The 26,158-nt window shown below is 51.2% G+C and overlaps 1 protein-coding gene and 1 long non-coding RNA gene across 6 annotated transcripts; one reads left to right on the top strand and one right to left on the bottom strand.

Moving 5' to 3' along the window:
- Window positions 1-2,806: 2,806 nt before the first annotated feature.
- On the bottom strand, window positions 2,807-20,639 carry ADA2 (adenosine deaminase 2). Of its 3 annotated transcripts, none has more exons than XM_068660516.1 (10): window positions 20,458-20,638; window positions 19,418-19,743; window positions 16,443-16,668; window positions 10,215-10,425; window positions 8,569-8,696; window positions 7,396-7,486; window positions 6,957-7,065; window positions 6,042-6,199; window positions 4,970-5,172; window positions 2,807-4,076 (listed from the first exon to the last, which is right to left on the bottom strand). In XM_068660516.1, the coding sequence occupies exons 2-10, from the start codon at window positions 19,728-19,730 to the stop codon at window positions 3,968-3,970; spliced, it is 1,548 nt and encodes a 515-aa protein (XP_068516617.1). In that variant the 5' UTR covers window positions 19,731-19,743; window positions 20,458-20,638; the 3' UTR covers window positions 2,807-3,967. The 3 variants fall into 3 exon arrangements, with proteins under 3 accessions (XP_068516617.1, XP_068516609.1, XP_068516626.1); XM_068660508.1 differs by having other exon boundaries at window positions 20,462-20,635; XM_068660525.1 differs by lacking the exon at window positions 2,807-4,076 and adding an exon at window positions 4,196-4,329 and having other exon boundaries at window positions 20,462-20,639.
- LOC137844298 (uncharacterized) lies at window positions 4,261-25,411 on the top strand. 3 transcript variants are annotated; one of them, XR_011089867.1, is made up of 9 exons: window positions 4,261-4,390; window positions 7,922-8,017; window positions 15,720-16,480; window positions 17,320-17,397; window positions 18,518-18,628; window positions 19,268-19,381; window positions 21,459-21,587; window positions 21,640-21,809; window positions 22,151-25,411. It is a non-coding gene; the product is annotated as an uncharacterized lncRNA (long non-coding RNA). The 3 variants fall into 3 exon arrangements; XR_011089868.1 differs by lacking the exons at window positions 19,268-19,381; window positions 21,459-21,587; window positions 21,640-21,809; window positions 22,151-25,411 and having other exon boundaries at window positions 15,720-16,242; window positions 16,346-16,480; window positions 18,518-19,256; XR_011089864.1 differs by lacking the exons at window positions 19,268-19,381; window positions 21,459-21,587; window positions 21,640-21,809; window positions 22,151-25,411 and having other exon boundaries at window positions 18,518-19,256.
- The last annotated feature ends 747 nt before the right edge of the window (window positions 25,412-26,158 follow it).

The raw sequence follows: 26,158 nt of genomic DNA, 5'->3' as shown, positions 1-26,158 counted from the left end.
GTAAGGAAATGGACTGGCAGCAACTGTAAGCTTCCTTACAATGTTGCTGCAAATTGTAAAAACTGAGTCTCAGCCAAGTCCCACAGCCAAGTTTGCCCTAAGCTTTGAGGTTATCTGAATGGATTCATCTTTCTTAACTGCAGCAGTCCAGCCTAAGTCCCGCCTTTTTTGCACACCTAGAGTTGAAGAGGTGAGGATGCAGTCTGGGTTTTGCTGTTATCACCTTCCTCTGAAATATGTCACAGCCCTAAGAAGAGTTGATCCCTAGCTGTAAAACAGGCCAGCCTTTCCTCCTGTCTGACTCTCTACGGCGCTAAAAGTGGTTACAGCTCATCTTCCAAAAGGACTCCAGGGAAGCCTCATGCCCTGTTCAGGAAGAGAAGTGAGGAAGGCTATACCAGAGGAGTCAGAGACCTTCATTCACTTTAGGTTCACATTTAAACATAATTGATCAGGATGGGAAAGTTTCTTCCATCTTGCTAACCCTCATATACCTTCAGCAGAATCAGGGTCACAAATCTGAGCGTAGGCCTGTAGGGTCAGGTTCCACCTTTCTAAGGGCTTCATCCAGAGGGACCTGGACAGGCTTGAGAGGTGTGCCTGTGTGAGCTTCATGAAGTTCAGCCAGGCCAAGTGCAAGGTCCTGCATCCAGGGCAACTCCAAGCACAAATACAGGCTGGGCAGAGAATGGACTGAGAGCATCCCTGAGGAGAAGGACCTGGGGGTGCTGGTGTATGAAAAGCTCACCATGAGCTGTCAATGTACCCTTGCAGCCCAGAAAGCCGACCGTACCCTGGGCTGCATCAAAGCAGCGAGGCCAGCAGGGCAGGGAGGGGATTCTGCCCCTCTGCTCTGCTCTGCGAGGCCCCACCTGGAGCCCTGCGTCCAGCCCTGGGGCCCCCAGCACCAGGACAGGGACCTGTGGGAGTGGGCCCAGAGGAGGCCACGAGGCTGATCAGAGGGCTGGAGCACCTCTCCTCTGGGGACAGGCTGAGGGAGCTGGGGGTGTTCAGCCTGGAGAAGGGAAGGCTCCAGGGAGACCTTACAGCGGCCTGCCAGTGCCTGCAGGAGAGCTGGGGCCTGCAGGAGCTGGGGAGAGAGGGGCCTGCAGGAGAGCTGGGGAGGGACTCTTGGTCAGGGGGTGCAGTGGTAGGACAGGGGGAATGGCTTTAAACTAAAAGAGGGTGGAGGTAGATTAGGTATAATGAAGAAATGCTTCACTCAGAGGGCGGTGAGGCACTGGCACAGGCTGCCCAGAGAAGCTGTGGCTGCCCCATCCCTGGAGGTGCTCAAGGCCAGGTTGATGGGGCCTTGGCCAACCTGGTGAGAGGTGCCCCTGCCTATGACAAGGGGCTGGAACTAGATGATCCTTTATGGTCCCTTCCAACCCAAACCATTCTATGACTCTTCTGCAGAGCTCTTCAGACCTGTACAATCTGAAACCCCCAGTGACTTCTGTGCTGTAATCCCAAACATCACCCACTGGCGGTTCCAGATTTTGGGCCATCTCACGTCACAGCTGCTGATGCCAAGTAGGCGAATGACCTAATGCACGACAGGCACTTTCTAGGAAATTAATACTGGTTCCAATAAGTGTTTGGCAAACAGAGGAGCTATCCTTGCTGCTAACATTTGCAGGTAATGAGGGAGAACTACAGGTAAACAATAGGCCACCAGTGCTTCAAGCCATCAAGAGACTGTATGCAGGATCAGCTGAAATGTCTCTGATGTGGAAGAAAAGGAAGAGGCACAGGTCAGCCTGTGCTAGGGAACTCAGCTCCTCCCACACCAACTCTCTAATGATTAGCTTCACCTTGGCAGCATAAAGGCTTGACTAAGGGAGAAGCAACACATGGTAAATACAAGATCTTCTTCTGATCATATACAGCACAACTGAACTATTGGGAGGGGACACACTCAGAGGGACTTGCCTTTAGGTCACTGGTTAGCAGCCATCCATCCAACCTGTTTGCAGTAGCTTTCCTCAGCAGGATTACACGTACAGCATTTAGTCAGTCAATGGTTATTATGGGGCTGCAAGGAATGCCCACATCAGGGACTGAGCTCTGCGTACTTGAGGAGGGAAGGTGAGGTGCTTTTACACTGGCTCCTCCTCCAGTATAAAGCTCATCCCACTACCAAATCTGCATCAAGGCCCAGGGAAGGCTTGCCAGCAAAGAGCAGCTGCTGGCAGATCAGAGGAAGGTGTGGGTCGTGTGGGCAGGGAGCTGGAGTGAAGGCAGCTGTGGCTGGAAGGAGCAAGCAGCGCATGGCACTGAGTCCGAGGTGTGTGGCTGCCTTCTCACTTCTGCTTCCTTTGTGTTGCTGGCTTCTGCAATCCATACACCTTCAATTTGCTGTGTCTTTTTGTTGTTTCTGCCTGGGATAACCAGACACAGGCTTACAGGCTGTGAAATGTGGGCAATTTAAAGTTGGGCACACAAGGGATGCGCCGACTGTGCAGCTTGATCCACTTCTATTGTGTGTACATTTGTCTCCTGCTAAGGTGTTTTAACTGAGGTTAGTGGAAATAAGCACTGTGACCAGGCAGCTTGGGAAAATTAGCAGGAAACATCAAGAGACCCAATTTGCTTAAGATGGTCAGATCAGGAAATGACAGCCCACATTAAGTTTTAGGCTCTGAGGAAGGGACATCTTTTGGCATGAACTTCTGCAAGTTCTCCCTTAGCAGATGCAAACCAGGGCAATTGCACTGAAGTCAGACAGATGCTGGTCAATCCTGGCTGTGTGCTTGAGCTATGTGTGCTGATGGATTTTGTTGAATTTATTTAGACCCTGATTAAGATTTATTTATTTATTTATAATCTCCCTGAAATTAGATTTCTTCCCTGATGTTTTTGAGCTTGTTAAGCAAGGGAATCTGCTTGTCTAGGCACTATTTATCATGCAGCTGCTGCAATACCTTTTTGTGAAAGAACTAGTAACTACAAAGGTCTGAGTGGATATATTGGATATCCATAGTGTGAGAGTAGTTCTCCGCCAAGGTGAGCATCTGTCTGATGTGCTGAATAAGGGCACGTTTGAGTGCTGATCTAGGCAAAAAAAGCTGGTAGTGGAACCCCCTAGAATCAAAAGGTGCTTCCTATAAACAGAGAGGCTTGTGTTAACACATCCCAGGGCAGGATGAGAGCTTAATTAAGCTGGATCTGGGAAGCCAGGGAGGTTTTTTCTCAGCTGAAAAGTGTTTTAGTTTCCCTGTGACCAGAGGACAGGAAAGGATTCAGCACAGGGAAAGAAAAAAAAAAAAAAAAAAAAGAAAAGAAAGAAAAGAAACAACTGTCATAGAATAAGGCACCTCTTTTTGGCTTTGTGATCTCTGTGTGACCAAGCTTAGACAATCTGGGAACATTTGTACAGGTCCATCTGCCTGTTTCCAGCCGTAGTGGGTCCTGAAATAGCAGACATCAGACCTATGACTGGTTCTTCGACCCAGCAGTGCTATTTTGGCAGCAGGCCCAGGGTTAAACATAACAAGAGTCATTTTCAGTCCTTGCTCTCCTGAAGGTCAGTGGCCCAAATGGCTGGATGTTTGTCTTAGCTGTTTCCGGACAAGGTCTGCATTTTGTAATGATAAGGCGAAATTCAGAGATCCTCATGTTGGCAGTCTCCCACTAAGTCTAATTAGAAGGCATGTTTTTCCTGAGTAAGGATGTCAGGATTTGGTCATTGGCAATTTTTAATTGTTTTGACTATTTTGAGCAGTGTATTCTGCTGTTGTTGTTACAAAGGCTCTCTGCTTCATTTCACCTCCAGTCCCAGACCTTCACAGGGTAGTGCAGCTCATTCCTAGCTTTAAGCCTATCTTACCTGAGTCACCCATGGCCAGAAGAGACTTAGGGGTTTGTTCATCTGCTCAAGTCACATGGAAAAAACAGGCTCCCTCTCAGCAATAAGCCTGGCTCACTCTGGCTTGCCAAATGCCTTCTGAGAGGGGTCTCCTCCCTCCTAAAGCTCCCTCAAAAAGCTATCAGAGAGCTCAGCCACAAATTGGTCCCATTTTTTCTGCCAGACCTCTTTGGCCTTGGCTTTCTCATCCGGTAGCATGGCACTGTATCTGTGAGGAGGAGAAAAGCCTGTATCAGCCAGGAGACCAGGGGGCAGCTATTTCAAGATCAGTGACCACAATGAAAAGGCAGGAAGCAGCAACAGATTAACTCTTTCAGGACATACCTAGGCTGCCCAGAGCACCACCATAATACAAAGAGCCTTGAGCATCCCAAAGTACCAACAGCTACTGAGTCCTGCACCAGGAGGACAAAACAGCTCAGCCTCCTTAAGCTGGGGGCTCGCAGAGGAGCACCAAGTCCCTAGTATAGAAGAAAAGTCTCTGCTGTTGTTTGAGGCACCCCATGGCCTTGGTCCAAATAGGTAAGAAATAAGAGTTTTTGTTGTCTCCCTGGCCATGCAGGGATTTGGGATTGTCATGGGATTTAGCAGACAGAACTCTAGGAATGTGGAGAGAAACCCTGGGCACCACAGCCAAATTATTTGGGGTCATTCATAGATGTCTGGGTAAACAGAAAAAGTGGTTAAAGGTACCTGAACTACGTGCTGGTAAATTGTTTTCCTGTGTTTCCCCAGTGGGCCATGGAAACACCAGGAAATGTCAAATTTGGGCAGAAATAGGCAAATGGTATGAGGACATAATACTTCTCCCCTGTGCAGAATCAGACACTGGAGGCAACTTTGCAAGGGATGAAGAAGGGGGAGAAAACTGAGACACCTGGTTAGAAAGAGGTGCTCAAGGGCATGGACACAAGAAGAATCTGGGGTCCCCGTGTCCTGCTCTTGGAGGAGACACACATAGAGGAGCCTTTGGGTAAACAGAAGCTCAGTTCATATGGCAGAGGAGACTCTGCCAAAACACAAATAAGGTGGATTTTTGGAGAGCATCCTCATGTTCCCCTTAGCATTGCTATGGCTAGATGAGAGAGATGAGGGACTTACTTTATGGAGTTAAGCGCAAGTTGTTTTAAGGTCCTCAGGTCAGCATCCATTCCTCCGATGCCCATGAACACCTCATAGAAGTCATAAGAGACGCCCTTCGCCCCAAAGACAGAGGGATCATCGGGGCTGATCACAATGGGGTGCCCTTCAGCCATCAGGCTGGCTGCGGGGTGGCTCCTCAGGTCAGATACCAACAGCAGGACCTCGGTGGGGAAGGGCAGGAGACAACGTCATGTCAGGTTATTGCTGTAGCCACGTTTGCATTAGAGCACCCATCACACCTTATGCCTGCTATAGCTGCCTGGGCCAGCAGGTAGTCATTTATGGGGGGAAAGAGTCAGCAGAGGGCTGTTGGAAGCATATTAGGGCATAATGCCCTGAACTGCTGCAGGAGGAGCCTATTTTTCTCCCCTGACTATACAAGGAGATTGGTTTCTTAAATTAATCACCTAAATCAAGGCCAGTGGGACAAATAACATCTGCTTATCTATAATAATTTAACCGAGCATTTCAGTAGTGGTCTCCTGTTTCCATCTCTGTCCTGACACAGCCCAGGGTGCCTGGAGCTGGTATCAGGGTTTGTTCCCTCAAGGCCCACCCCAGTGCTTCTCTGCCCCACAGCATCCATCCTGCTGTGCCCAGGGGACAATGTGCACCACGCTAATGTGCTGCAAAAGAGTTCCTCCTGGCTATGAGTTCTACAAAACCAGAAGGACTCTCATTTGCTATCCCAGCTTCCCAGCCTCCAGCCCTCCTGGTTTTAAAGTGTTTTCATTATGTCTCTTCAGGCACCTCCCTGGCTCTGGGCCTCATGTTCACTGGGGAGGACTGCCTTCCCAGGTTTCCCTGGATAAGGGAAATCATTTAAATGATTTTGAGCTAACTGGTGTTACAAGCCTTATACACGTGCAGTGTGCATCTCAGTAGCAGACTGCAGCGTAACGTGGGGCAAGGGAAACTGAGCCAGCTGGGGTGCAACAAAACATCTGGCTGCCCCCCAGCTCCCTGCTGCTCCTCACTGCTGAGGCAGATCCCATTCCAATGTCCTATCCCAAAGCTTTTACCAACATACCTGGTTGGAGACGGGACAGACTTCTACAGGAATATCCCTCTTCAGAGACAAATTTTTTGCTATCGGGTGTTTAATGAGGGCAAGTCCATGGCCAATCCGACTGGTATTCAGCAGCAGAGCATCCAGCACGTTTTTGTCTACAGAGGTGCCCTGCCAGTCTGAGCAAAGACAGACGAGAATCACTGCAGTGCTGTAGGGAAACACATCTTCTCAAACTGCTAAATGGTTTTGTTAATATGTGTCTTAGTTGCAAGGTGAGAGGATTGCTCGTGTTCTGAGTTCACTTTTTCAGTGAAATGGGAATCCTGATCTGCCCAGGACATTGCTCAGCATGGAGATAGCCACTCACTCACCTAGCTGTAGGTGTCTGCAGTGTTGCTCTTGCAACTAAGATAACCTTGCTGGTCTCTGCTCACAGTCAAGGGAGAGAAGTAATAATTTCTGAGGAATGGCTTGTGCATTAGATGGAAGTGCAGCATACCTGAGAAGTGCCTGTTACTCAGCATGGCTGTAAAGGGAGCCCAGGGTAACTAGCTCAGATTTAGACATTTTCTCTGTAGATGTCAAAATTTAGGAAGCATAACGTGCTAGTCAGACATAGTTAGGAAAAATCCCACCCGTATGGACTGAACTATGTATTGGGACCCACAGCAGCAAGAGGTCTTGTAGCATGGCTCCATATTACACATGGGGCAAAGGTGCTGACCAACACGAAGCTTACACTCAGGAGCAGGGAGCAAGTAGGGGAGGTGCCATGCAGGAATGCTGCAGCAAGAAGATGATGCGGGGAGCACAGGGAAAACAGACCATGCACCCCCATTGTCTTGATATGGCCAGGCTCGCTGCTTCTGTGCTCTGCAAGGGTTCACCTCCTACCTCTGTAAGCAATAACAGAGCTTGAGTCCTCATGCTTACCAGTCTCTCCAGCATGGAAAAAGTATGTCAGGTTGAACCCCAGGGAAGACGGGATGGTCAGGGCATCCTTCAGCTCCCACAAAGAATGACCTTCATCCTCATTGCCGACCTGGGGAGGAGATAGAGTATTTTTGAACATGCTCTGGAATATAGTGGGTCTTAATGTGAGAAATCACTACAGAGTGCCAACTGCATTGAAAGTACAAAGTTTTGGGTGTCGGATAAGGGGGTGATTATTTGAGGATGGGGTAGTGGGTTTTATTTGATTTTTGGCTAATTACTGCCAGCAAAATCCTTAGCTAGAGGATTTTTGATTTGTCCACACTGATCTCAGGACAGCAGCAGCAGATCTGTCTCTGGTATAACACATGCCATGTATGCATGTAGTTATATTTCACCTCTAGGGGTTAACTCAAAGCCACAGAAGAAATCCAGTTACCAGGTCGAAGCCTGCCAGGGTGTCTGGGAAGCGGGCTCTGAGTGCCATGGCAGTGACGATGGCTTCTTTAATCTGGGAAACATTCAGCATCCTAAAGAGCAAGAGAGAGAAAGCAGTGCAGAGGCTCGCATCCCCAGGCCTGCCTTCTTTGGGTTTGTTTGAATTGCGAACAGGGGCCCTCAGGGGTATTTCCAAAATGCAAGTTGCTCCTGAATCTGACAGCCAGCTTCAGGTCTCCAGAGTAACGGCAGCCGAAAATTGATATTATGAAAGGAAACCCCTGAATGACCAGGAAATGCCTGGCTAGACAATTCAGTCACTCGAGGTGAGGCATGCTTGTCTAAGACTCGCTGGCTTTCCCATACACCAAGCAGGGAATGCAACAGCATGGAGAGAAAAAGTTTCAATATTTTTTTCCTCTCTACCATTATGCCGAGGGGTGGGACAGCCGCTGCATTTCAACAGTGTGTTAAATTTAGCTTTCCCCCAGCTCTGTTGGACTTGAACATCACAGTGCATTTTGCAGGCAGGCTCTGTCCATACCCAAGCCGGCCAGAGGCAAGCCAGCTCTGAACTGGAAACCACGCTGTGCCGAGCCAGAGTGAGCAAGTCCTGCTGAGAGGTATGTTATATTTGCTCAGGATCACCTCACATGACTTTGTGGCATCTGGCTGACTTGGAGAGCAGCCTTGTGCCTGCCCGTGAGCAGCAGCACGCACATACCGTACAAAGGCTGCCGGGGGAACGGCGTTTGCAGGGCCCCCCGAGGATCTCTGCAGTGCTCGGTGCCCACGCTCGGGCACTGCTGTCACTGCCTCAGCCCCCACCAGGAGGGCGAGTGTGTCCGGGTACAGGAGCTGGGGCAATCAAAAGCCTTCCCCTTGCTCGTTCCTGCACTCAGGGGCTCGCCGTGGATGTTCATCTCCTGGGCACATGCCATGAGCTGACCCCGGTCGTTTCACACGTACGCAGACGTATATAGATGATTTCTCACCCCCAGCCTTTACCACGTGCCAGGGAAATGCTTTAGGAGTCAAAACCCCAGGTGTGACAACATGCACAGGCATGGCTAAGCAATGGTAGCACTTCCAGCCCACCCCTCAGGAAACTCTGCTTCTCCTGGCACTGCCTGGACACCTTTCCCACCACCACACAGCCGTGCTCAGCCTCTACCTGTGCACCGTGAATATGATCTTTGCCCCGAGAAAGTCGGGGTGCTCCTCCACAAAGCGCCGGGCCACCTCCCGATATGTCGCCACCGACCAAGACTTATTGTGCCGAGTGCCATCCAGTTCATACACCTGTAGGATGAAAAGCACGTGGCAAGCAGGAGTTTTGTTAGCAGGTGGGAGAAGGGAACTGAAGAAAAACCTCAGAGAAGCAGTGCTCTGCAGTCCTTGCAACGGGGCAGTAAAAAGCAGTTAAAGCTGTTCAGGACGTGTTCTTCTTGAAGCATTTACTGGCTGGCGAGAAGCAAGGAGCAGTTTTCCTGCCTAGAAACACTGCAAGAAACAAGTTTCCCCATGCTCAGACACGGCAAGCAAGTGCCCTTGAGTATCCCAAGGAGACTGCAGCCTCTGCCCCGTGTCCATATCAGATGCTGCACGTTGCCCAGCCGCCTGGCTGCTCACACACGCTCCACACCATGCAGGAGGAGAAGAGCAACCCCCGGCTGTGCGAGGGCTGAGCTTCAGCTCCAGGCCAGGGCTTTCTGTCGGTCACTTAGTCTTGCCACAGTTTCCCATTTCTCTGGCTGCAAACTGGGGAAAATAATCATTTTTTTAAGCTCTGTCTCATCAGCTTGCTTTGTGAGTTCCTCACTGGCAGGGCTACACGCAGAGTTTTGCCTGCAGGGTTCAGACCCTACATGCCCCAGCTGATACTAACCCACGTAGGCCCTGCCTGGATCCATCACGGAGGCTGAAATCACTCCATCCCTCTCCCTTTGTCTTTCTCTCCTTTCTTTCCCCTTTCACCCTCCCCCTGCACCCTTCAGCGGTCTCAGCCCACCTTCCTGCTGCCCCTGGGTGCTGCTGCCTCGCACTGCCCCTGGCCAAGCCCCTGTGCCCCGTCACCTCCTGGTGTCCCCTTGCCAGCGCCCAGGGCCACAGGGCAGCTGCAGATGATCACAGGGATGTTTCCACCCCTGCCGCTCGTGGGAACCCGGGGCTTTGCACAGCTGAACTTGCAAACACAGCTGGGGCCAGGGGGCTTTTCAGCAATGTTTGCTGTTTTGCGCTAAATCCCAGCTTTCGTTTACTTTGGTGACTGCTTCTGGCGGGCGTTGCTGCAAGGCAAGCTTTTGCAGCACTGGTGCTGTTGTTCCAGCCTCGCAGAGCCCCCGTGGCCACGCTCCCTGGCTTGGAGCAGTTAGTATAGCATCCTGGTCAGAGAAATCACCCCGAAATAAGCTGTAGATTTAAAACAATGCATCTGTTCCAGGCTCAGTCTCTGCTCCAGCTGGGAGCTTGCTCCCAAGCAGGTACAGCACAACAGGTGGTTCTGGCGCAGACGAGGCTGAGGTGCATCTTCCCAACCAGCAAGATTAGGCACGGCTCCCAGCCAGGTGGTCCAAGGCAGTTTGTACTGGTGCCACAGCCGGTATCTTCCCTAGCCGTGAAGAACAAAGTGTCTCTCACTTTCGAGCCCTTGAGCATGCAAATCCCCAGCAGAGACCTTTGAATACGATCAAGCTTTTCCAGCGTCCTTACAAGGCAAGGTATGCAAACATCCAAAAACTGAATTCAAGCTAGGGCTTGAGAAAAGTTTGGGAGAAATAAGGATTTAAAGGAATACTAGAGAAGCCAAAAAATACATACCGGAGGCAGGATAGCTCTTATCTCCGCATACTGTACGTTATCCTCATAGAGCTCCAGCAGCCCCTGGTAGAAGTAGGCCTTGAACACAGGTGCATAGCAGATAAGTCCAGAGGCGATGAGAAAGACTTCTTCAAACCTTTTCCAGATGAAAGTCTGGGAAGGGTAGGCCAGCTCAGGGGCATCCGTCACCAGAGTCAAGTTCCTCATCAAGCTGCAGAAAAGGGTAAAAGGAAGAGGAAGAATAAGGAGAGCAAAGTTAACTGGTTTTCAGCATGCAAAAAGGCACCAGCTGGCAGCGTGGTGTTTGGTACAGAAGGAAGTGGGATTCCTCAAGGTCGCTGTGAGTTTTGCTCTTGGAGGCCAAGCTTGGCAGATGTGACACTCTCCCATCTGCATGCTGTGGGGTGAGGTGGGGCAGCAGAGCCCAGCTGTGCTCAGGAGGGACGTGTTCTCAGGAAGCACTCAGGTAATTTTTTTGCCACCTATATTTACTTCTCATATGGCTGGCACAGAGAACACCTCTATCTCTGACAGGTCAAAAGCCATAGACTACATGTTGAGCTACAAGGCAGGTAAGACTTGATGTTCAAAGTGCCCACCATTTTGAGGACAAAATCTTGAGAAGTAATGAGACTTAGAAAAGCAAGCAGGATGTTTTTATATCGTAAGAATTGCACTCTGCTACCCAGCCGTATTCTTAATCCACAAGCAGGCTAATACATCACTCCTGCAGACAATATATTCTCCCAAACATTTTAAATACATCTAAGAGATTTTGACACCCATCCCTCTGCTCACCACTAGAGAGTCTCCAGGAGATGCTAGGGCCACCACCAACATGATTACTAACCTGTAACTCTCCCTGGTATCTTCATCTTGTCAAAAAGTGTCATCTAACATGGGCAGAGGGGAAATGACTGAGAATCAGAAGTATTTTCCCCCTCTCCAGTGAAACAAACCTGGCATCCTGCCTGCCTTGCTGGTAACTTCCTCAGGTTCATCTGCTGGGAAACAGCAGGTAGGAATCACGGGTCCTGGCTTTCTCTCACTGGGATGGAAATATATGTGGGTCCTTCACCGAATCTGCTGGTCTGTAAGCCTCTTTAAGAAACCCAGAGAGGCAACAGGTCATTTTATCAAGCCGAGTTTCAGGCAGGCAGCAACTGCGAGACCAAATGGTTGCGGGTGCCGCTGTGGTGACAGCTTGTGTTCAGGACAGGGCAACCACACGGCTGTCTGCTGACCAGCTTCTAGCTTGTGTCCCATGCAAAGCATTGCCTCTGGCAGCAGCTCTCCACCACTGGCCACCCAGAGAAGGGTTTGTAATAAGTTTCTCAGGCTGGGGGGCAACATCTGAGTGGCAGAGCAGGGGGTGATGAAATTCATTCCTGGGTGGACAGCCTGAAGCCACCACAGCGAGGTGTGGAGCTGGATGCTGGCAGGTGGGTGGGCCTGCAGGTCTGACCAGGCCTGATGTTTATCTAGGCTCGAAGGCTAAGCCTGTTCAGATAGAAATGCCTTTGGCCACACTTCGTCTTTCGTCCAAGTCTGTTGTTTCCCTTGATAAAGCTACTGATCTTTAATAATGTTTGGTGTTTGAAGTCTTGCCCCCCCGTCCTGGTGCCGTGCTTCCTCCTGCTATACAGGAGATGTGGGTTTGATTTGAGCTCTTATTATCTTGTTCCAGGAGGCTTCTGTGGATGGGATTAAAAACCTCTCTCCCACAGACTCAAAATGTGACCTGGTCCAGACCCGTAAACTAAGACGTGCCGGGCAGGGGCATCCCTTTTGCGTCCCTCCATCCTGACCAGCTCCCCCAGCACCTGCCTGCGGGCTGCTGCTCCCCTCCCTGCGGGCCCTCTTCCAGCAGCTGTAGTTTCATTTCTTCTTCACTCAGCTAATTTCTGTGCTGGGAACAATTTCAGAAACAAAACTGAACATAAGCAAAGATATTTGTACCACATTAAGGATGAGCTATTAAATGCTAGCCAGTGAGGAAATGCAGAGTTTGGGTTCCCACAGCACCTTCAGCTCTGCCCGTCTGCGCATTACAAAGGGGCCTCTCCTGCAGTATCACACGAGGCTGGGAACCCCCAGATACTGTCTGGCAAATGATGCAACCCAATGGAGAAGCTCAGCTGTGTCCAGGGAGGCACAGGGTCAGTGCTCCATGCCACTGTGGCATGCGGCATCTCAGCTGCATCGTCACATAGGGAGGGACACTGGAGCGTCACCCCAGAAACCAGGAATGCGAGAACCAGGGGCACCTCTGAGGAGCTTATCTGCCAGTAGCTTCCAGCAAGAGGGTGTGCTGGGGGAGATCTGGCGTGGGAAGAGTCAGGCTCCGCGGCAAGCCCCTAGGAAAACAGATGCAGCAGTGCCACCTGAGCCAACCATCCCGCTCCGCTCGCCCCAGCCCTGGCCGAAGGGGAGCTCCCCGCCGCTGCTCGCCCCAGCCCGCAGCACCGCGGGAGAAACCTCCCTGCAGGTCGGATCAAAAGGCCACACAAGCCCGTGCTCGCTGCCACACACAGCTTTGCCTCGGATAAGGAACGGCATCCAGCGGGGATCCCAGTGCTTTTCTCCCCATATCCTCCAACAAGGAGCACGCACGCTGCTCCGCGCCCTGTTTTAAACTCGAGCCGCATGAACACGAGGTTGTTTACCTAGCCCATGCTCTTGGGCTAGATACAGCAATAAATCCCCGCACCACCCTGCTCCTAAAAGCACATAAATCAAACAACATTTTTTTATAATCCCCTTTCCTTTAAGACCGATTATTGATCCCTATAACTGTTGGAGATTTATTGTGTAGTGGTGATCCAGCCTTGATAACCTGATAATCTCCTAAGGGCTCAGGCTGGTAATTTCTTTGCCACGAGGAGGTCATGCAGATGAAGCAAAGCTTCATAAAGGCATTTCTGCTTATTTTCTGGAATGGGCCCTAGCCAGTGATCAGGTGCAGACTACAAATAGCCTCCCATGTCATGTCATATATGCAGTGAACAATGCTATTGCAATGCGTATGCCCAAAGGGGCACAACGAAAACGACCAGCTAAGGGTTATTTATTTTCAACCATGCTTTTGCTTTTCTCTTTTCCTGCTTTCTTTTCTCTTCTGCTTTCGTGCACAATATAATGCAAAAGTGAACGGTTTCTTGTCTTGTTTTTACGGAGTATCTTTTTCCTGCTTCTTTTCCTATCCTCTATGGGTAATTATACCCTGCTCCTCGCCATAGTATCTGAATGTCTTCCAGTGGTGCATTAAATAGTGTGACTAACATCTGTCACATGTGGTTCATTCGCTTCCCCTCTCTCTCTCTTCCCCTATTCTTCTCCCCAAGGGGAGACTTGTAGAGGGAGCGGAGTGCTTTGTCTCTGTGATGGGGTTTTTAATATATTTTGCGCACTGTGCCTACTGCCCTATTTTCCCGTTAGATAAGGCAGACAGAGGACACGGAGGGGAAGGTGGTGGAGGTCCACTGGTGCCTGGGGACTCGGCCAGCCGCAGTGTCAGCTCGCTCGCAGATGACTTCATCCTTGCGACAGGGAGCGCTGCCACCGCGGGAGCTGTGCTGCAGGGCACGGCCTCCATCCCCGGGTGATCGGGGCAGGGGTGGTTTTACAAATATCTGGAGTGTCAGCACTGCTTCCCTTAAATATCGGGGGTCACGCTTATTGGGAGCCCTCGCTTTAGAGGCTGTGGCAATTATGTTGCTCCTTGAGGAAAAAAACGGCGTTCTCCTGGATCATAATTGGTGGCCAAGTAAATAAGTGAGAATTTATTATTTTTTTTAACTCTCAGAGCAAAGTTTCCTGCCTTTCTCTGTCTCCTAACCCGTGGTCTCTTGACTCTCTTAATAGCATCCTTTTGGAAGCTTACCAGTAAGAGGATACTCCAGGGCCTTGGCCCATAGGATTTATGTTTTGGATATGAATGATAAAACCTTCTTTTGAGGCGAACAAACACAAAGACTTACTTCCAACACACGCACTCACATATACATATAAATGTGTGTGTTTATGTGTGTATATATATATAAATATACAAACAGCAAAAACGTGATGTGGTTATCTCCTTCCCTCTTGCCTTCCCAGTCAGGAACACGGTACGGTAAGAGAGGTGCAGCCCCTGGGAAACATTTTCATTGTTCTCTTCGTGTTTGCTGATCCACGCTATCCTGTTTGAGAACCCTTCCCTGCTGCCATACTCCCTCGATACTTCCTTGAAACCACCCAACTATCCATCCGTTCCTCCCTCTGACATCTGCTTTCTCTCAGCTTGTCAGTGCTCAAGGGCAAAGAGGAGTGCAGGAAAAGAGGTAGCCTGGGATGCACATGTTCAAGAGACTGGGAGAGTTTCCAGAAACTGAGAAGCAGAACAGATTGGGGCCGATTCCTGGCTAGAGACCTATTTCCAGGCAGCCAAAAAACATTCCTAACCCTTAGACTAGTACCCAGGGATTAGATGAAAATAGGAGGGGAAGAGCCTCAACGTGGCTGGTGTTCCTGTGTTTGCACATTATGTGCAATGACTCCTTTGCGATTCTGTTGTGAGCACAAAAGGGCAAGAAATGAAGGACAACATAAGTAGGTAAGTCTGAGAGCCCAGGATGTAAGAGATCCAGGTTTGTACATTGCTCTGGAACTCATTTGCTGAGGAAAATCCGTTCATTGTCCTTTGCCTCAGTTTCCCCTCCAGCCCTTTGTAAGATCTTTGAAGCTGTGTCTGTGTCTGTGTTGTGTCTCAGAAGTCGTGCTCTGACCTGTGGTATCATCAGATAAATAGTACAAAAGAAGAGGAATGGGATAACACTGCTTCTGTGAAGAAGTCACGTTCCCAAATAGGACTATTGGGAACAAAGCCATGCACAGCCCCACCCTCACAGGAGTACAAGTTGCCATGGCCTCTAGCCTCGGCCAGGAGGAGATGTCACACTACATAAATACAACCAAAACCAAACACAGCGATGGGTTGCTCCTGACAAGGGCCTCAAATGCCCAGTGCAATTGCTTGTGTTTTAAGAAAGCGAAGCTGTTTCAACATCTAATCTCTTGCACATTATTTATGGGTCTCTTGGTGGGGCTGAAGAGTGCTGGTGCCATGGTCTTTCCTCATCGCTCCCAGTAGGAATGGAAGGGAGATAATGGGCAACCGGTTTTCTCTTTGAAAGAAGTGACTTCTCGCTGGATCTTATTTCTTCCATCCCATGTCACAGCAGTAGTCCTCAGCTTCCCAGCCCGACCTCCTTCCTAGACCTGCAGGGCACGGAGTCCAGACCGCTTCTACGCACAGGCGGGACCAGAGATAAGAGGTCTCAATTTAGAAGCACACATGCACGTGCTCTCACTGCACAGCACCACAGCCCAAACATGAAGTTTCTCTTAGGAAATGCCACAATTAGGGTCACCCTCATCACCTTCATCTCGCCTTCTCTGTGTGTGTCAGCATCACGACACTGATTTAACTACCTTACACCGCACGCTATTTTTTTTTTTCCACAGGACCCCAGCCCCCCGGAGCTCGGCAGACAGCGGTGCTCTCTGAACAGATCACAACTCAATATTTTTCTTTGTCCTCATCACTCAGTGTCTGACTTCATGCATTATTTAGTGCATGCTATCAAGCCCCCGAACGCAGCGCAGAACCACACGCTTCCCCCTGGCCTTTCAGCAGGGCTTTGTCACGGGATGAATGGCCCCTGGACGGGGAGATAGGGCTTGGTCTTCCTGTCACCACCGTCTGGAGGGGGAGCCAGGCTTTTCCCACCCACCTGCAAGTAATTAAATGCCGGGTGGCTGCTGGGCAGCCAGCTAACACCTGGTCCTGATAAAAGGCTGCCAGCAATTGGGGTAGGAGCTGCCTGCAGGGAGGGAGCTCCTGTAAGATGGAGGGTGGTGCCTTGGGGAGCGGTCTGGGGTGTGAGCTCCTAGGTGGCTCTGGGAGGTCTGCTCCCACTTAAACCACTGTCTTTAACGTGTCTGGGCAATGGACCACAGCGAGAATGCACAGAAAACCTAAATGCTGGCAGCCTCGAATTCTGGTGTCCTTAATGCTCCAGCCTTCAAGTTCTCATGCTGTTATTTGCTTGCTCTGTGTGCACGACTTTAATGGGGCTCCCTGCTTCCAGAGCAGCAAGCAAACGGGGGAGTTGGACCAGAACAACCCTGCTGGCCTGGCAGTGGTACCACAGAGTGCTGCCAGGCTCGCACCTCGTGCTCGCTCACCTGTTATCAAACTCAGTCACGTTGTGCAGCTGTTTTCGGTAGGTCTCCAGCAAAACCCACTCGGAGCACTGGGCTGGCACTGGGTGAGGAGGGTGAGGCCTGGAAAACCGAAAGCGAACGGTGCCCGTGTGGGTGAAGCACACGTAGCAGTCCGGGAGGTAGGTGGCATTGTGCACCAGCCAGTCCACGCTCAGCATGGCAAAGTCGTGCAGGTGTAAGACAGCACCTGGGGAGAGGAGAAGCAATCCTATTGAGACAAGGCAGTTGGATTAGAAGAAAGGAGGCGTAATGTGATGAGAGCTTGAGTTTGCCCAGCCAGGGGCATCTGGAGATGCTTCCAGATGGCTGTGACTGACCTTTCCCAGCAGAGATTGCCAGGGCAGGCAGAGCATGATGGCTCCCTAGGAGCAAAAGCGGGATCAATAGGGAGCTCTGCTTCCTGCTGGGATGGAAAATGCTCGTTCAGACTGGTGTTGCTGAGAGTTGGCTCCTCTGTTTTAAAGAGGTGCTCTCACAGTGAGCACCAGCCTACAAGGTGGGCCTGGGGCAAGCCTCTGCATCTTAGCTGGCTTGCTCCCAGCCTCAACTCTTGCATCTGGTCTGTGTCTTCCTTCCTCTCTGAAACTGTGGCATGCACCAAAATCACAGACCATGCCACAGTGGGGAACTGCAGTCAGATAGAGAAGTAGCACCCACCTCTCTCTCTTACCAAATGCATGTTTACTTAAATTTTGCAACTGTTGCTGGCCAGCACTGTGGGCTTTTGGGATGCTCTGTTACTGTGTGGTGTGTTGGCCAGTCTTCCTGGCATAGGAAGCTTCTGCATACTCACCTTCCCCAGCCCATCCTTTCATTTTGGTGATTTTTTTTTTTTCAGAGACTTTTTTATGCTATTGGTGCTTGAACTAAATTTCTCCCTTGTAAAGGAAAGAAGTTGAGAATTCAAGCCTCACAGGTATGTGCTTTATTAGTCTAAGGGACATGTCATAATCTAAATAACTTTAATGCCCTTAGGAGTAAAGGGAGAATATGACTTAACAGGAACACTAAGTGCTGATTTGCATATGACGAGACTCTAATCTACAGGAGACTAATTTATAGTGTCTATAATCTCTCACTATAGAGGGTCTGACAGCTAAGATGCTGAGCAACTGTAAATGCTGCTCTGACCAGAGCAGGAGGGACAGGACAGGCATGCCACAGTTGTCTGGATCCTCCTGCCACTTGCAATACGGCCCTTTTCCCTTTGTGAGGAGCAATAGAAATGGCAATAGTGCTTGAAACCAACAGTAATCACTAGGAGCTGCGATCAAGACTGAGGTCCTACTCAAGCAATTATAAGGATGTGATCTTGGCCCTAGAAGCCTACAGTGCTTGCAAAGATTCTGAGAACTATTTTACTGCATTCTGGGTTGAAAGGTGTTAAATTCTTGCTTTGATTCCTCATTAGTATCAAAGATATCCCCTTTGAAGCAAAGAGGGGACTACTTTTCAATTCCTTACTCAACAACAAAGGGATTCAGACAACTCTGATATCCTAATCACATATGGTAACTGCTCAGGATGCTGCAGGTCAGGGAGCCTCATCCCACACTGGAAACTGGGAGGGAAAAGCTGGGTGGTAAGCAGGACAGCTCTTATGTGCTGGTGTCACAGCCTGGCAAATGGAAAGATCTGGCAGTCAGTTTCACCATGCAAGGGTTTTTCAAGTGAGTCACCAACCTGTTCCCAGGCAGCCATGTGGGCAAGGTCATGGGACTCGGCATCTAGAAAGGGACCAACTGGAAAGGTGGATATGTTGTTCAGCCTTATGGAGGTACGGACAGCTTTCACTGCAAATGTCTCTTATGTTCAGTTAGAAGCATTGAACAAGGTGCCTTCTTTGTCTGAACCAGAGACGCAGAGGGAGAAAGCAGCCAGCCAGGAGTCAATGACTTTCTCCAGCAATTACCTCAACCTCTCCACTGAACTGCCAGCAGCTCAGACATGGAGACATTGGGCTTGCTGCTGCAACCCAGTTTAGGTGGTTTGGATTTGCACTTGCCTAAAACATCCTCTCCTCTCTCCCTTTCCAGTGCAACCCAGAGAAGTGAGCCTTTGAATGCTGCTGTATCCCAGGCTGCCTGTCAGAGGATGCACAGTACAGCGTGTTGAAGGCACTGGACAATCTCATGCTGTTATCGAAGGTAAATGGTTCCAAAATGTGTTTAAAACTAGTGTGTGCTGCAGAGTATAAAGACTCTTCTGGTATAAGGCATGGCAGCCCATCATCGCAGAGCATGCTGAGCAACGAGGGAGAGGCAAGGTCTCAAAACTAAAGACAGAAGGACTAATATCTGCCTTTATAAGCAGAAGTCTCCTGCAAGTGCACAGAGCAGAGCCTGGTTAAGAAAGCTATTGTATTCTCATAGTTTTTTGTGTTGTATTCTGTGGGTCACATCACACAGACTCTGACTTGCATTCAACAAGGAAAAATCGTGCAGTATTAGGGGCAGCACCTTCCTCCTCTAGTGCCTGCAGTCTTTCGGGTGTGTGCAGAACCACCTGTGGAAAAACATGTTGGGGTATATGGCACTGCCAGCTGAGGTGTGGGATAAGCTAAGGTTGGTAGCATGGCTGTGGTGTGTGTGGATGAAGGAAAGGCCCTGGCTAAAACATGCTGAACAAATAGGGATCTCTGTGGTGTCTTGTCTTCACCTCCTCTGCCCTTGCCTCACTTTTCAAAGGCTGAAAGATGCACTTTGCAAGTCACACTAAACGTACAATTGCTGGAAATGTGTATTCATCCAGCCCACAGCCCTCTTCCTCTCTCCCCCTGCCCCCAGCTGAGAGGCAGGGCTCTTCCTGCGACCCAGCCGGCACTACTCCCAGTCCGTGGGCTTGCCTGCAGAGGTCTGCTGCATCTTGCTCTGGTGTAGGAAGCAGAAGGCAAGAGGAGGGTGAGTAAGATGAGCAACTGTTAAGGCAACGCCTACCTTTTGGCATGTGCTTCAAGATGCTGAACACCGCGCTCTGGTCAATGAGGCTCTTTGCCCGAAAGAAGTGCATGCTCGGTGGGAACTGCCCCGTGTTCATGGCTGCTGCAACCTCCTTCTTCTTGAGGCTGACGAGCTTTGTGCTGAGCTGCTGCTCCTCTTTACTCAGCACCAAGTTGCCGCCTGTCTGGTGGGCTTTCTCCTCCTCCAGCAGGGAGTCTCGGTTCTCCCTGAGCGGGGTTGGAAGGCAGAGGGAAGCCAAATTCAGGAGAAGGCATGCCAGCCTTATGCTCTGCCCAGATGGAGGCTTCATCTTGGAGCTGCACCTGGTGTGTGGGGAGGGAAATCAGTGTGTTAGCATAAGCCAGGAGGTGACATCTTCCCAGTGACCCGCTGGCACACAAAACTTCTGGCCCAGCCTGCAGAAGTGGGTTAACTGGGTGCTCGGTGGGGGGAGCATCTGGTGGTGATGTCCCCAGTACACAGGGTCTGTGTTCACACCCCAGTGATGGTCTGCGTGGAGCAAGGCTGTGGGCAGGGTGAGAAGATGCAGCACGTCACGCAGAGCTGCGGGGTGGGGAAGGTCCAGCCCTGGGAACATCTAGCCAGCTATCAGAGGGGTCAATCTGCAGGCAGAAAGCCCCAGTGCAGCCACAGAGGCATGTCCCTTCCTTGCCGTCCCGGAAGAAAGGGAGAATATGGGAGCAGTAAGGGATCACAGGAGGCAGGCACATGTGAACTTGGAGAGCTCTGCGCTTCCCAAAAAAGCACAGCTGCAACATAATCCTTCAATGCCAGGCTTCAGTGACCCTCCACGCCCATCCCTCCAGACCAAAGCGGGCTGGAAAAAGACTGACTGTTTTGGAGCTTTTCTGCATGTATCCCACATCATCTCCCCGCTTACACGCATGCCCCCAGCTCCCAGCCTCTCCCGCTGGGATGCCTCCGTCCCGGGGGAGAAATCTGCCAGGCCTGGCTCTGAACCCAGAGCAACAGCCACCCCGAAAGGCGTTATCTTGTCCCTGAGCAGGCTGACTCACTCACAGACAGCTCTCCTGCTCCTCGCATCCAGCGTGCAGGCAGCAGGGCAGGGTTATCGTCTCTCCGGCCAGCCGGCGCGGCCGCGATAAGCAGCAGGCTGCGTCCCGGCGAGGCAGCGCGCGGAAAGTTCCTCTTCCTGTGCTGCAGTTTCAGCTTGCTCAGCTTTTATTTACCCGCGCCCCACCCGCCGTCTCCCTGCTGCTTCATGAATATATAAAGAGGGGGGAGGCCGTGGGGAGGCCAGCAGAAAGCGGGGCGCAGGCGTGCGGCAGGCCAAGGCAGTGGGGTTGCCCACCAAGCTGCTGCAGCAGTGGGCTCATTAACCCCTCCCTGCCAAGAAAGCGGGGCTGGCCTGGGCAGACCCTCTGCACACTATGAAATGCCTCCATGGCTTTTAAATATCCTTCCAGAAACTCTTGGACACCTGTTCCCAACACAGGGATATCCACCACGCTGCCCCAGCTTGGCTCCTCTGACCTAACGCAGAGCACCACGTGTGTAGTGCCAACAGCACTGCAAGCTGTACTCAATGCTTTTTTTACCTGAAAAAAATATATATATAATTATCTGCAAAGGTAGTTGTAAGTGATTTTGCCTGCTCTCTGCCAGCTGTGCGAAGCAGGCTGGCCTCAGCCCAACCAGACTCACCAGGGCTGCATTTGTCATGCGGGCTGGGGGGTGACATCAGGTGTGGGGGAATGTATGCACTGATTTTTCTGAAAAATCCCACCAAATATTGTGATTTCACCATTTTATTTCGCGCAGTTGAGTGGACTGAGCTTTAAAGTTATTTGAAACAGATGTTACATAAACAGCTTCCAGTGGAGAACAAAGTCCAGTTGGTTTAATTTAATCCAAATTCTACCTATTTTATTTTTTTAATAATAAGAGAAAGACCTTGTAAGTCAAGAGCTATTGAAAACAACCTGCAGCAATCAGAGATGCTGGTTCCAAGGCACAGAAAGCCGAATCCGGTCAGTAACACGTGCTGTTCCATCAGCTGGCACCGCTGCAACAGATCCAGTCACAGGGTGCACAGGTCCCCCAGCACCCCAGTGGGATGCCCACGATCTCTTCCTGCCTCTTCCGATCTGCTCACCCTTTGCTGTCATCAACATCATCCCTGATGGTAAATAAAATAATAATAATAATAATATGATTGTCTGTTTCTGTCCATGCAGTCAGAGTTTCGGCATGTCCAGAGGGTGGCTGTGAGGTGCCCCCTCCAGCAGGACAGGGTTTTTCTGGAGCCTGGAGGTGCTGCTGCTCTCCACGGGAGATGAGGAGCAGCAGGACAGCCCAGCCACGCGATGCTGTGCAGCCACCACCAGCTGATTTAAACAACCCAAGGGTGAGAGGTTTGGGGCAAAGGACGGGGAGTGGGAAGGGATGGTTTGGCAGAGACAAGTGTTCTGCCTGTAAATGCCTTAGAGGAACAATATAAAGGAAGGAAGGGAATTGCTCGAATTATCTCAGAGCAGTAAAGCCTGGAGCTGGGGCCATAAAACTAAATTCAGGCGAGGCAGTTGGAAAGCTGTCTGTGGTGAGAAAGCGGGCACTGGAGACAGGTTGCAGGGGAAGAGCATGGAGAAGGGTTAAAATGCCGTGCGAAGGGCCGTAAGCAGCAGTTGATAGCTGGGCGGCAGTCTTAGAAATGCCTGCCAGGGCCTCAGACATTTGCCTGTTTTGCAGCAGAGGCTCATCCTGTCAAAGCGAGTTGGAGAAACAAAGCTGAGGTCCAGTGCTAGAACACTTCTTTAATGGGGCTTAGCCACGTAAGCAGCCGCAGCCACTGCCAGGAGCGTGCTGCACAGATGTTGGAGCACTGCGCCGAGGAACAAGAAGGTGCTTGGGATGCTTCGCTCAGCCTCCCCGGGGACTGAGGTGTGGTGGGGGAGGGCTTGTCCCATGTCAAGCTGGGTTCAAAAGCCCCTCTCAAAGCTTCTGTGGGTACAGCAGTGTGAGATGCTCCTTAATGCCCAGCTGCACATCAGGTGCATGCGGGGCTTTAAATAGCCGGGGGCCACCGCGCAGCGCTCACAGTGAGTTCTCCCTGCTGCAGTTTCAGTTCTGTACACCAACCAGTTTCTTTTAAACCTTCTGAGTGTCTTTGATGCTCTCCTCCTCCGTGTCTCCCCACACTCCCTCCTGCACCCTCACAGCCATTTGCGCATCTGGCTGCTTGCTCCCACCCTTCAGACCCTGGGGTGCAGGCAGAGGGGAAGGACCACAGGCAGCAGCAGCACTGAGCTCGTGGACATGTGCTTCTTGCTCCATCTTCCAGCTCAGCACATCACACGGTGCTTTGCAGCATCCTACAAAGTCCAACCTTCTGCTTGCTGTGTGCCACTGCAGTTACCTTCCCCAAATTAAGGTCCTACAGCACATTTAGGTGTTTGCAAAAGCTACAGTATGACAAATCCAGCCAAGGAGCGGACCAGGGGCAGCACAGACACAGCTGTTTCCTGTGTGGGCAACGTGTTTTGCACAAGCCAGATCCAAACCAGAGAGTATGTCTGATAGCCCGGAGGGTCGGGGTACCTCACAGCTCCTTAGCCTTCCTGCGTGTGCTGACATCAAAGTTGTGTGATGGAAATATCACAGTAAGGTCAGGGAGAGGAGGTCGGCACTGGGAGATGTGCTCCCAACTCTCCGGTTAGATATCTTTTCTGTGCCAGCTGCCTCGTTTGTAAAACGGGAGCAGTCACCTCCCTAGCTACCCTGCTTGATCACAGCACTGATTACTTACCCTATCTGCTGGTGAAACCGCTGCACTCCTGCAGCCTGTGGCCAGATGACCGCAGTTTTAAAGCCAGTAGGCGCGATGGTCTGCCTGTAATTCTGAATGAAAACTCTGCAGTGGGACGAGGAGGTGGAAGATGGCTGTGTGCGAGCAGACGGTGCTGAACAGGGGTAGCCTGCAGAGAGCCTGCTGTTGGCACCCCATCCTCCCTGCTAGAGCTGGGAGAGCCCCCGGGACAGTCCCTGCTCCCAGCACACGGTCTCCAGCCCCCAGCTGATGCCTGTGAATGCTCGTGACATGCAAAAGTGCTAAGTGCTATAAATTGTTATTAAGAATAGACCAGCCCAGATTGTTTGGGATGATTAAAATCTCCCCACTGGCCTGCTAAATAACCTCAGCTTTGGTCTGGCTGGGCACATGTTGGTATTTGGTTTTTATTTGCCTTTTTTTTCCCCTTTGTGCCCAGCCAGGCAAAAATATGGGCCATTTACCAGCCAAGCGAGGAGGTCAGTTGGAGACCAGCAGCAGAGAGGAAGCCGGGCTGCTGTGGGTCATGCTGGCAGCATTGCTCCCCAGCCTACAGCCAAACCCAGCTCACCCACAAGGTGCCCCATCCGCATTCAGGAACTTGCCTTCCCCTTAGCTGCTCAGCCATGCCTCTGTCCATCTGTCCTTCCTTTCTCCTCGGCTACATCTGCAGCTCTCTGATGATTTAAAATGAGTAAGACTCTCAAGATGCCCCAAGAGCTGGGTCCAGTAATGGGGAGAGCCAGGGAAAGATCTCAGCTCCCAGGTTACCGATGAACCACGTGAGGAGTGGAGTCATTGATTTGTAATCACTGCCTGCCTCCCAAACAGAATAGCCGTGAATTCCTCTGACCAGCCACTGAGACGAGCAGCTCTGGGCTATTCCCAGCACAGGCACAAGAATTCAGCTCTTGCTCACAAGAGCAGGTCGCACAGCTCTGGCAGCCCCATGGCTTTATTGATGCTAGCAAGTGGTGCCGGCAGCACTCACCTGCATGCAGGCCAGCCCAGCACTGCGCTGCTGAGCTGGGCTCTCCAATAAATTGAGTCTCTTATTTAGATTCTCTCCCTCTTCTGTCTATTAGGAGCAAAAATGAGTGCAGACCAGGCAATGGAAACATCCTGGGTTACCAAGGGTACACCAGCTCTCCTGCCTGCCTTGGGGTGTCTGTCCATCACTAGGCTGCGTTGCCTCCCACAGATCAGCTTGGTTTTGAGGGGCCTGGTCCTAGAATAACACACAGGGCAAATTTTTCTTCCTAAAAGCCATAGTCCATCTAAACATCCCCTCACTCCCTGCCTCCTACTCTATCCACCTGGCTTTCAAACCAGGGCCTGCTCTCTTCTCTGCCTCCCCATCTCATCAACCACCCGAAGCAAACCACACCTCTGCCCAGACTCCTCATCCTGCCCTGTGCCACAGGGGTCCTTCACGCCACAGTGCAGACAGCTGAATTTGTCCCTGGTCATTCTGCAGCTGTGTCACCTCAGCCAGGACACCCAGTGTCTCCACAGCCTCAACCATCCCCTCGTCTCACTGTCTCTCAATTTCTCTGCATCCATATCACCTGTGTTGCTCCACCATCAAGTGGACTCCAAGCCTGATCAGGAAGAAACACAAGGCCTTGGCCATGGCACTCCCTTGGTTTCTTTTCCTCCTGCGCATGAGGCAAGCAAGGCCACATCTAGAGCAGGTGTATATTGTAAAATTAACAGCAGTGAGGAGCTCCTGAGATAGTCTGAGTGCTCTCCCCAAAGTGTCTGTCTTGTAGCCAAGCTTTGTCCTGCCTAGGCAATTCTCCAGACTTTATTAAAGCCTCGAAATGTCAAAACAAGGCTTCTTCCTCATTCCCTTTGGAAGTAGCTCCACAGACCCTCACAGCAAATGCAGACGCTGGCCTCAAGCCAGCTAGCGCTAGCAGCACTGGCGTAAAACATCAGCCCCCGGGGCATTTACCCAGGGCAGCAGCACACAGCGATCCATATTGCTGTCTCGAGCAGCAGCACCTGAGCACCACGGCTCAAAGCAAGGCAAGGGGCGCTCACCACAGCAGCCGTCGCTTGTGTAGGGCACATGCCGGCCCAGCTGCTTGGGATCAGTACAGAAAAAGCTCAGGGCATTTCCTGAATGCCTCTACTTGTTCGTCCTGTTCTTCAGAGGGCTTGTGGCCCAGCTCGTAGCACTTTGCTTCTTATCCCCTGGCACCTCCCAGCCCTGTCTTGCAGGTGCAATTCTCCTAAACTGCTACGTCACCTTGCCATATGGTGTTTCACTGAGGCACCATAGCACTGCCTGCACCACCACAGCGAGCAGGAAAGTCCTCCATGCTCCCATCCCGACGAAGGCAAAAAGAAAGGCACGAAGCCCACAGTCACTTCTGGAAGCCCCTTAGCTTAGATGCAACATGACCTCACAAAATGAGGCACAGACTTGGAGGTTATGTCATGCTGGGTCTTCAAACAGCTCATGCCTTTGGGTAGGCAGGTCTTTTGGGTAGGTCTGGTGACCACAGCCACCCCCAGTCACGGGTGCTGCCAGCGCCAGGCAAGCCCCTGATGACAAGATGGATCCCAGCTCGGGTCAGGGGTTCATGCCCACAGGCCGAGCTCTGCATAAGGGTCCATGGCACGGGCATGGCTGCAGCACGGCTGGGACATAACCCAGGTGGGGACCAAGCTGAGACCTTCAGCTTGAGAGAGAGCAGCAGGACAGGCCCCCGGCAGGGCTTCTGAAGAGAGCTTAAGGAAGACCAGACACCTACACCATTACCTAGGCCAGCCCTGAGCCCAGGGGCCCTGCTGCTCACTGCCACACTGTGCCAGATATAGATGCCAGGGGTTCGTGCATCTGCTGACAGTCTCCAGACCCAAGCACCACAGCACCACAAACGCCCACGAGAGCAGCAATGGGCAGTTTTAACAAAATGCCC

The sequence above is a fragment of the Anas acuta genome, chromosome 1 (genome assembly GCF_963932015.1).
Source record: "Anas acuta chromosome 1, bAnaAcu1.1, whole genome shotgun sequence".
In the NCBI taxonomy this organism is placed as follows: Eukaryota; Metazoa; Chordata; class Aves; order Anseriformes; family Anatidae; genus Anas; species Anas acuta.
This window is presented reverse-complemented; position numbering and strand designations above follow the sequence as displayed.